Below are 11,500 nucleotides of genomic sequence, written 5' to 3' on the forward strand. Positions count from 1 at the left end.
CCCCTGCATCTGCAGGCGGACTCTCAACCACTGCGCCACCAGGGAAGCCCTTGCATATCTTATTTTCAGAATAAAACACAATACTCTAAAGTTTTTATAGAACACTTCTCTTTCCATATTACTATTAATTCACAGTTGTTCTTTTTTTATTTATTGGGTGTGTTTGAAACAAAGGTTCTCCTCGTGTGAAAGTCAAGCATCTGATTGAAACCATGCAAATAAATGGATCAGTATTGGAGAATGGCACCCTGAAAAATCATTTCTCTGTTCAACCAAAAAAGGCAAGAGTAGCTGTCTTAATATCTGGGACAGGTGAGATGTGGCTTCCTCTTTACTATAGAGCTGTAGAAATGCTCTTCCTTTTCTCCCACCCACACGCCCCCCCCCCCCCCAAAAAAAAATCCCTCCTTCCGACTGTGAGAACACTCAGTACTGGGGCCAGGTATCATTAAGGAGTGTTATCTTTTCTACATCCTCAGTCTTTCCACTTCGGCATTTGAAACAGCTTCTAAAGGAAAAATAGAGGGTGTTGGGAAGATGGTTGAAGAGAGAGAAGCTAGAAAAGACAGAATGGAAATTCCAACTTCTTTTGAATCATAGCTTTGTAGTTGAAAAGTCTTAGGACAGTTGAGGCTTTTTAAAATTGTTAATAGTAACAATACAAAATTTGTGTTTGATTCTTACGGACAGCGGGGTAAAGTACTAAGAGCATTGTATTCTCTCATATGGATGGATATAGTATGATTCTTTTTTCCTTTTTTTTTTTTTTTTTATTTGCACCACACCATGCGGCTTGTGGGATCTTAGTTCCCCAACCAGGGATTGAACCCAGGCCCTCAGCAGTGAGAGCAGAGTCCTAACCACTGGACGGCCAGGGAATTCCCTCCACTGTTTTAAGTAACATTGCTATGAACATTCTTTTAAATATACAGTAAGTTTGTAAGTGCATATCTGATTATTTCTTTAGGTTAACTTTCCCAGAAGTATAATTGCTTTACAAGTCTATTTTAAGGTTTCAGTATACTTTAGACCCAAGTTGATGGTAAAGCAAAGAAACTACTGTAAGGGTCACAGTGGTTTATTCTTCTTCAGAGGGTTGATTTTTTCCTTGCTTAATTAAGCAGCTTATCCCTCATCAATCAGTTTTAAAATCATGTTATACTGTTTCTCCTGCTATGCTAAATCATATTATTTTGCAGGAGCAATTACATATCCTTGAACCAGAAGTGCCTATGTTTTTGTAAGATACTAATCCATTATTCCAAGAGGAATGGAATTTTAAAGCCTCACATATTTTGCCAATCTTTTCTAAGACATTTTTATTCAAAAATCTTGACCATTCCCTATTCAAAATGGTATAAACGTTTTAAAGAAGTGTGCACTCACCTGTGTTTTTCTCCCTTTTTCAGGATCAAACCTCCAAGCTCTCATAGACAGTACTAGGGAGCCAGGTAGCTCTGCACACATTGTTGTTGTGATCTCCAACAAAGCTGCAGTGACTGGCTTAGATAAAGCAGAAAGAGCCGGAATTCCCACCAGAGTAAGTTACTTTGAAAAGTATCTTTCAAGATTATTTAAACTCATAATCTGCCCCCAAGTGTTCTTTGGATGCCTGGATTTGGGGTGGGTGCTGGGCTTGCCTTTATACTCATCCTCTCCATTCCTTAATTCTTGACATCACGTGTATCTTCAGAAGGAGGTGAAGTATGGTCTATGTAAAGGTTGAGTTTTAAATTATTTTTGGTAATTTGTTGGAAACAGATTGTACTTATCTTTTTCTATTCTAGGTAATTAATCATAAATTATATAAAAATCGTGTAGCATTTGACACCACAGTAGACCAAGTCCTTGAAGAGTTCTCCACAGACATAGTGTGTCTTGCAGGATTCATGAGAATTTTATCTGGCCCCTTTGTCAGAAAATGGAATGGTGAGCAAAAATTGTTTGATACTACATTGAGGAATTGACTGAAAATGGGCTGTAGGGTGGTTAACTCGCCAAACAATCCCAGTCTCGGTATTTACTGTGACGGTTTATTTTGACACATGTCATAACTGAATTTCCTTTGCCTTTAGCCCAAAGAATAATGATTTATTATCCTGCTCTCTCTATCAGTTTTCTTTGGCCTGCTATAATTACGGTTTCTAATGTAGCTTAGGTTGGTTTCACATTATTGCAAACATACTATTTCATCTTCTGGATAAATATTGGGAAGAGACTTTTTTTACTTGTTTAGAAGCAAGAGAAGGTGACTCTCTGTATCCCAAAATAGAGTTCCTCTTCTGAGGAACTGTGAACCATTGCCAGAAGATGGAAAGGAAGGCATTGTTGCCAGATAACGTAGTATCTGCTGTTAATGCCTTTCCCACAGAAGTTTTGACTGCTTCCTGTGGTTCTTTTTTGTGCACATATTTGGTCAGTAAATGTGTTTCCTCTTCAGAGAGTTTGTTTTCTTAAGTGAATATAGTTAGAGCACTTGTGGTGTAATATACCACAGGCAATGCTTTTGGTGACATAAGGCACACAGACTGACTAATCCGGCGTCTGTGGATTAGTTACATGTGAACATGCCACTTCATGGTTAGAAGTCAAGCACATAGACAGTACGCAGGAACCTCCTGTCTTTCTAATATTATGTGCCAGGGACAAGTTGAATTTTCTTCAAGAGCCCTATGATCCAGATTAGAACCCCTCCTATCCAGCTTTGAGTCACTGCAGGTGCCTGTTCAGAAGCCCCTCCGTGTGTCTTCAGCTGTGCAAGGCAGAAACCTGCTGCTCCCAGGGCCTCCCTGGATGAGAACGTGTATTTCACTTTTCTTCATTTCTGTCTTTGACAAAGAAAACACCCATCCTAGAAAAACCTTGCTCCTACTGACACCTGATTCTAGACAGGAAAGTGTATGTTCCTTTGACAGAATACATAGGGTTTTTAAATTCTGACCACTATGTTTTAATTAATTTCCAGGCAAAATGCTCAACATCCACCCATCCTTGCTCCCTTCGTTTAAGGGTTCAAATGCCCATGAACAAGTCTTGGATGCCGGGGTCACCGTCACTGGGTGCACCGTGCACTTTGTAGCTGTGAGTATGTCTCTTTCTACCAAAATATTATTAGTATTTAATGTAAATTGTACTTAGCAGAAGTAATGTTCAAAACTTTCTCACTTTCTTTTCCAGGAAGATGTAGATGCTGGACAAATTATTTTACAAGAAGCTGTTCCGGTGAAGAGGGGTGACACTGTTGAAACTCTATCTGAAAGAGTAAAATTAGCAGAACATAAAATATTTCCCTCAGCCCTCCAGCTGGTGGCCAGTGGAACTGTACGGCTTGGAGAAAATGGCAAGATCTGTTGGGTCGGAGAGGAGTGAAGCATCCTAATCCAAGAATGGAGCCAGCTTTGAAAGAATTCTAGCTGCTTCCAGGGTGACTTTTATCGTGGACTCAGCCTGAAAGATATCTAAGACATATATGTATTGCTTCCAGTGGTCTTTCAGGTTTTACCTGTTTGGGGCCTTTTTGTTCATCATCAAAACAGGCATTCAGAATTCCTTTTACTTTCAGCCAAATAAGATACCAAAACTTAATCTTTCTTACATTCTTTTTCAAAGAGCCAAGAAGTCTAATAAGTTAATATCTCTTCCCCATATTGTATATCTGTACTGATTTGAATTGAGACTTCTCTAATTATTCTGATCCTAAGTTAGTGTCATAAAATGTTGAGGTAGCTCCCATTTCTGAGGGATAGTGTTCTTTGTACTTCGAAATACATTACACATTCCTATAATAGTTGACAATTTTTGTAATACCCAGATTTTAGCTTCACAGTTTGGGAGGATGGAAGGCAGTCTACTCAGACTAGTAAAGAGTATAATGGGACTGCAGGATTTCCCACTCTAGCCAGTCATTTCTAATGTGGGTATGCAGTTCTGGAACCGGGAGGTCTGGGTTGACATACTGGGCCACATGTGCATGACCCTACACAGAGGACCACATTTCTGTCGTAGCTGAGCAAGCAGGGAATGGCCACCTGGCCCACAGGCAGCCAGCCAGCCGTAGACTGCTGAGCCACCTTCAGGGTGGCCTAAGAGCTCTGCCTGCCCAACAGGGGGGCACCTTACTGGAAGGGTACCCCGAAGCCCTGTTCAAGTCCTCCCTTGGAGTTTAAACTCAAAACTTAACGGCACAGGACTCTTACAGTAGTTATATACAGAAGAGGGTAAACTCTCGCCTTAATACAGGAAAGAGTAGAGGGTCAAGAGAAGCAGAGTGCCAGAAAAAAGGACGGACACCTTTGCCAAGAGACCCTCATCACTGCCTCTGGTGCAAGTCAGCTTCCCCAGGCAGCTGGCCAACATTACCCGACCTCTCCTTGACTGTGGTCGGCAGCTGCCATCAAATGACGTCCAGGTACATCATTTCACATAGGTGTCTTTGCTGCAAAAACAATTGACGCATTTTTTTCTAGGGTCCACTCAACATAATAAGCACCTATTATGTATATGCCAAACTATCCTATGAAGTTTTTAGAAAGTTAGAAGATATAAAGGAAAATGTTATTGGTTGATAAAATCATATACTGTAATAAAAGTAGAAGCTGGTACCAGGGTAAATTAGAAAAATCAGTAAGAGTTTATGACTTTAGAAATACAATTTTCCAGCCCTTATTTAGACACTAATATCCACTAAAAGGAACCTGGACACCATGGAAGGTAGCTGATTCAGTATCTTCAGATAGGAAGAATCAAATTGTGTCTGAAATATGTGGTTGACAGAAACCAAAAAAAAAAAGTTGGAAGTAGCAGGGATGATACTGAAAGGACAGAGGGAGTCAGCTGAAAGGGTGTCCTACTGTCTAGTTTGTGATAATATTATTTGGACATGTTGAGTGTGTGAGCAGCTGTTGGTTTATAATGATACTCAGAGAAAAGGTCATTTAAGTTATGAAAAAGGCAATGAATAGAAGGGTGAAAATAAGATGTGAGTCTTTTATTAATGTAATAAATATGGATATTTGCCTTTTATTATAGATGTCTCTGTTTCTATTTGTGTAAGCAGGAGTAAAACAAATGAGCCCCTACATCGTGTTCAGGTAGAAAGATACGGGGTGGATAGGGGAAAGAGGGTTCAACTGTTAATCAGTTCTGCTGGTTACACACAACAATCAAAAAGGATTCAAATGTGAGTTCCAAAATGATGAGTAAGCCAAATATTCTAAAGAGGAATGTTATAATAATTTCTAAGAGATTTCAGTCTCTAAATGTTCCTTCTTAAATTTTTTACCATTTTTAACTACTATACATAACTACTATACATAAACTTTAAAAATAACTCAAGTACAGGGAATTCCCTGGCAGTCCAGTAGTTAGAACTCGGCACTTTCACTGCCGAGGACCCAGGTTCAATCCCTGATCGGGGATTGTTCATCAAGATCCCACAAGCCACGCGGCACAGCCAAAAATAATTAAATAAATAAAATAAGTACAATATGGTATTTAATTATAATAATAATTATAATAAAGTTTAACGACTGGTACAGCTAGTCCCTCCTCATTACTTTTTTTCAGAATTTTCTTAGCTATTCTCCCATGCTAAGCAGCCAGAACCACAGCCAAAATCACGCCCAGGAAGAGACTGGCAAGGACATTGCTGCCATGGCCACATCAGCCTCCTTCCGCCCTACTTCAGTGAGCATTCCATTTGTAGCTGCTCCCGCAATCGAAATGCACTCAGAATGCCTCTATCTCTGGGTCACTTGCCCAGGCAGGATTATCTGATTGGTCAAGTCTAGGTCGGTCACCCTGCTGTCATGGCCAGGGGTCAAAGAAAACAGGAAGATGGCCTTTGGGCTGTCACGAGAAAAACTGCCTCTCACACAATGGTGGATGCCCCAGACGAGGGATCCCCGTGCTCAGCAGCCCCCATTTGACAAAGGTCCAGCTCCACAGGTCACCTGATAGATGCAGCTGCAAGTAGTTCAGGAAGATTAATAAAATTCCAGTTGTTTTGTTTTTTCTTTTTAAGTTCATGTTCTGCTGCCAGTTCCTCCTGGCTTTTTTATCTCCCTGAACTGCTTTTTACCAATTATCTAATACATAAATTTTACCTCTTCCATCTCTGTTCTCTTTTAGACAGTCTTATAGCCATTCTTTCTCAAGCCATGTAAAGCTTACATTAACCACAACACAAGGCCATAAGTAGAAATAATCCAAATGTCTGTCAGTTAATGAATTGAAAAATAAAATGTAGACTATCCATGCAATGAAATATTACTCTGCCGTAAAAAGGAAAGAGATACTGATACACCCTACAACATGGACCAACCTTACAACATTATGCTAAGTGAAAGAAGCCAGTCACATGACTGCACGTTTAGGATTCCATTTATATGGAATGTCCAGAATAAGCAAATCCTGACAGACCAAGTAGATTAATAGTTGCCCAGGGCTGTGGGGATAGAGGTATTTGGAGATGATGACTAAAGGATGCAATGTTTCTTTGGGGTAATGAGAATATAATAAAATCGATGGTGTGATAGATAGTTGCACCATCCCATGAACACACCTAAGCCACTGAACTGTACTCTTTATTTTTTTTTTTTCCGGTACGCGGGCCTCTCACTGTTGTGGCCTCTCCCGTTGCGGAGCACAGGCTCCGGACGCGCAGGCTCAGCGGCCATGGCTCACGGGCCCAGCCGCTCCGCGGCACGTGGGTTCCTCCCGGACCGCGGCACGAACCCATGTCCCCTGCATCGGCAGGCGAACTCTCAACCACTGCGCCACCAGGGAAGCCCGAACTGTACTCTTTAAATGGGTGAATTCTGTGGCATATGAATTATATTCAATAAAACTGTTCCCCAAAAAAGAGAAATACAACTCCTTCTCTGTTACCGTAGAAAGATTAATGCATAGTTTTTGAAATAAATCAAGATTACATGTAATCTTATGTTATAAAATGCATCAAGCTTACATTTAAAATACTTCACGTTCAGCATGAAGTCACTTAAATGAATACAGATAGGACTTCCACACTTTGTCACGGAAACTGATGCCAAAAGCTCGGCCTCTGTGCACCGCTGTCAGATCGGATCTCGGAGAGAGTTTTGGGTGAAATAGAAAAGGATAGCTTTATTGTTTTGCCAGGCAAAGGGGGACAGAACGAGCCGCTGTCTCAAAAAATATGTCCCAACCCAGGAGGATTTGATGAAGTTTTATAACAATACTCCAAGGGTGGGGTTACTGACAAGATGAGGGTGTGAGCAGGGTCTCAGGTGGTGGGTCTCTTAATCTTGATGAGCTTCTCTGGTCCCTTTAATCTTGCCTCAGGTGGTTTTTTGGCCGCTCCTCCCTTGATGAGCAACTGTAAAAATCTGCCCTTTGGAACTCAGGAAAGGTCATGGAGGCTGGAGTCTGGTCTACAAGGAAAGGGGGACAAAAAGAGGCCTCCATGCCCCGGAGCCCCACAGTCACCCCACCCCCACCCCCGCCCTGGTTTCCAAACCATACTAAAGACTATCCATCAGAATAGCAATCCTAATCCTCAAAGCCTCCATCTGTTAACCTGGTAGTTCCCTGGGTAAACTTATTAAAAATGCTAATTCCTGAGCCCCATCTGTATTCTGAGCATTGCAATAAAGCACTGCATGAAGATTTTAATATTCCAAATCGATTTCATTTTTTTGTTTCATGAATTGAAATATTTGTGGACAATGAAAGTCAAATTGCATTTTAAATTTTTCTGCACCACTAACCTCCAAAAATTTATAGGAAAAAAGAGTTTGGGGGACTTCCCTGATGGTGCAGTGGTTAAGAATCCGCCTGCCAATGCAGGGGACACGGGTTCCATCCCTGGTCCGGGAAGATCCCACGGGCCACGGAGCAGCTAAGCCCGCGCGCCACAACTACTGAGCCCGTGCACCACAACTACTGAAGCCCACGTGCTCTAGGGCCGGCTCTGCAACAAGAGAAGCCACCGCAACGAGAAGCCCGTGCACCTCAATGAAGAGAAGCCCCGCTCGCCGCAACTAGAGAAAAGCCCGCGTACAGCAACGAGACCCAACGCAGCCAAAAAAATTTTTGTGTAGCAGTATCACTCAATTCCTTGACTGCTTCTGTTACAAGCAAAACCAAAATAAAACAAGATCTATCATTAAAAAATCATTTTTAATTAAATATTCAGCTAAAGGACTTCCCTGGTGGTCCAGTGTTAAGACTCTATGCTCCCAATGCAGGGGGCATGGGTTCGATCCCTGGTTAGGGAACTAGATCCCACAGGCATGCCGCAACTAAGAGTTCACATGGTGCAACTAAGGAGCCTACGAGCCGCAACTGAGACCTGGTACAACCAAATAAATAAATATTTTAAAAAATAGTTGATTCCATTAACAAATGAAAACATATGAGGCTGAACTTTAAGTTTTCTATATTTGTTTTCCTTTCCAAATACTTCTGTTATCTGACTTAAGAAAATAAAAAGCCTCAGTATTACTATGATACATTAAACTTACAAAATAAGTTGATGGCTAAAATTCTCTTAGATATGCTAATAATGTATATAAACTTAGGAAGATTTCAATGTTAAAGTCTAAATTACTCAATTACACATTTTCAATTATAGTTTAAGACTGTCCCAGAATTCTATTAGGTGTGAGTTTCTAAATATTAAACCTTATAAAATACCAAATATACTCTAGTTTCTTAACGCAAAAAAATTAACACTTCTGATTTTTCACTGAGATATAATTCACATACTATACTTTTAAAGTGTACAATTTGGTGATTTTTAGAATATGAACAAAGTTGTACAACCATCACTACTATCTAATTCCAGAACCTATCCGTTAGCATTCACTCACCTTAGTGTTTTGCTTCTTCCACTTAGCATAATGTTTGTAAGGTCCATGCATGTTGTAATATGTATTGGTACCTCATACATTTTTATGACTGAATAATATTCCACTGTATGGATATATCACATTTTGTTTATCCATTCATCAGCTGATGAACATGTGGGTTGTTTCTACTTTGGGGCTATCATGAATAATGTGGCTGTGAATACTCATGTACAAGTTTTTATGTGGAAGCATGTTTCCAGTACTCTTGGGTAAATAGGTAGGAGTAGAATTGCTGAATCACTGGTAACTCCATGTTTAACCTTTCAAGAAACTGCAAAAAAAAAAAAATAAATAAAAAAAAAAAAAAAAAAAAAAAAAAAAAAAAAAAAAAAAAAAAGAAACTGCAAACCGTTTTCTAAAGGGGCTGTTCCATTGTACATTCCCATCATCAATATATAAGGGTTCTGATTTTTCCACATCCTCACCAACACTTGCTATTGTCTATAATTTTGATTATAGCCATTCCAGGGGTATGAAGGAGTATCACACTGTGGTTTTGATTTACATTTCCCTAATGACTAATGATGTTAAGCATCTATTAATGTTTTAGTGGCCATTTGTATGTCTTCTTTGGTGAAATGTCTATTCAAATTCTTTGCTCATTTTAAAACTGAGTTAAATGTTTTTTTTATTAATGAGTTGCAAGAGTTCTTTATATATTCTGGATACCAGACCCTTATCAGATATGTGATTTGAAAACTTTTTCTCACATTATGTGGCTTGTGTTTTCAGTTTCTCAATGGTATTCTTTGAAGCACAGATATTTTTAATTTTGATGAAGTCCAACTTTTCTATTTTTTCTTTTGTTACTTGTGCTTTCGGTATCATATCTAAGAAATCATTGCCAAATGCAAGGTCACAAAGGTTTACACCTATGTCTCCTTCTAAGAGTTTTATAGTTTCAGCTCTTACCTTTGATCCATCCCAAGTGCATTTTTGTATATAATGTGAAGCAAGGGTTCGACTTCATTCATTTGCAAGTGGATATATAGTTGTCCCAGCACCATTTATTGAAAAATCTATTCTTTCCCCCATTTAATTGTCTTGGCACCCTTGTCAAAAATCAGTTGACCATAAATGTATGAGTTTATTTCTGGACTCTCAATTATATTCCATTTATCTATATGTCAGTACCTTATGCCAGTACCACAAAGTCTTGATTACTGTAGCTTTGTAGTGAGTTTTGAAATCAGGAAGTGTGACTTCTCTAACTTTGTTCTTTTTTTTCTTTTTTTAAAAAATATTTATTTATTTATTTAGGCTGTGCCTGGTCTTAGTTGTGGCGTGCAGGATCTTTAGTTGTGGCATTCGAACTCTTAGTTGCTGCATACATGCGGGATCTAGTTCCCTGACCAGGGATCGAACCTGGGCCCCCTGCATTGGGATCTCGGAGTCTTACCCACTGGACCACCAGGGAAGTCCCCTGTTTTTCTCTTTCGAGAGTATTTTTTTATATTCTGTGTTCCTTGAATTGCCATATAAATTCATGATCAGCTTGTCAACTTTTTTCAGAAAGGCCGACTGAGATTTTGAAAGGAACTTATTTTAACCTGTAGATTAATTTGGAGAGTATTGCCATCTTAACAATATTAAGTCTTCCAATCAATGAACACAGGATGTCTTTCCATTTACTTGGGTCTTCTTTCATTTCTTCCAGCAATATTTTATAATATTTTTAAACATCTTTATTGGATTATAATTGCTTTACATTGTTGTGTTAGTTGCTGCTGTATAACGAACTGAATCAGCTATACGTATACATATATCCCCATATCCCCTCCCTCTTGTGTCTCCCTCCCACCCTCCCTATCCCACACCTCTAGGTGGTCACAAAGCACTGAACTGATCACCCTGTGCTATGTGGCTGCTTCCCCAATAGCTATCTATTTTACATTCAGTAGTGTATTATTTTATAATTTTTAGTGTCTTATACCTCCCTGGTAACGTTTATTCCTAATTGTTTTCTTTTTTCATTTTGATGCTATTTTAAATGGAATTGTTAATTTCTTTTGCAGCCTGTTCAGTGCTAGTTTATAGAAATACAACTTATGCTTGTATTTTGACCTTGTATCCTGCAACTTTGCTGAGTTCATTTATTAAGTCTTGCAGTGTCTTTATCAACTCTTTAGGATTTTCTATATAGAAGATAATGTCATTGGAAATGTAATTTTACTTCTTTCTTTCCCGTTTTTTTTCCCAAATAAAATATGTAGTTTATTTCTTTTTCTTGTCTAATTTACCTGGTTAAAACTTCAAGTAAAATGCTAAATAGTAGTGGTGAGAGCTGACATCCTGTCTTGTTGCTAGGGGAACAAGTTTTCAGTCTTTCCTTTTAACTGGATTTTAGTAGATACCCTTTACTAGATTGAGGAAGTTCCTTCCTAGTCCTTGTTTGTTGGGTGTTTTTATTATGAATGAGAGTTAGATACTGTTAAATGCTTTTTCTGCATCAATTGAGATGATCATGTGGTTTTTTTCCTTTCATTCTATCAATATGGTAGATTAATTGATTTCCATATACTAAACCATCCTTGCTTTCCTCGAATGTCTCTCTTGGTCATGGTGTATAATCTTTTAATATGCTGCTGGATTTGACTTGCTAGTATTTT

The 11,500-nt window shown here is 39.1% G+C and overlaps 1 protein-coding gene across 1 annotated transcript in view; it reads left to right on the forward strand.

The window, feature by feature from the left end:
• The window catches only part of GART (phosphoribosylglycinamide formyltransferase, phosphoribosylglycinamide synthetase, phosphoribosylaminoimidazole synthetase), a 9,389-nt gene extending 3,810 nt beyond the window's left edge, over positions 1-5,579 (forward strand). The window contains exons 4-8 of the mRNA XM_028492621.2: positions 175-312; positions 1,410-1,540; positions 1,788-1,929; positions 2,966-3,081; positions 3,178-5,579. Of these exons, the coding sequence (XP_028348422.1) occupies positions 175-312; positions 1,410-1,540; positions 1,788-1,929; positions 2,966-3,081; positions 3,178-3,369 (719 nt within the window). The 3' untranslated portion in view covers positions 3,370-5,579. The remainder of the gene's footprint in view (positions 1-174; positions 313-1,409; positions 1,541-1,787; positions 1,930-2,965; positions 3,082-3,177) is intronic.
• Positions 5,580-11,500: the final 5,921 nt, after the last annotated feature.

Source organism: Physeter macrocephalus, chromosome 8 (genome assembly GCF_002837175.3).
Source record: "Physeter macrocephalus isolate SW-GA chromosome 8, ASM283717v5, whole genome shotgun sequence".
Lineage (NCBI taxonomy): Eukaryota > Metazoa > Chordata > Mammalia > Artiodactyla > Physeteridae > Physeter > Physeter macrocephalus.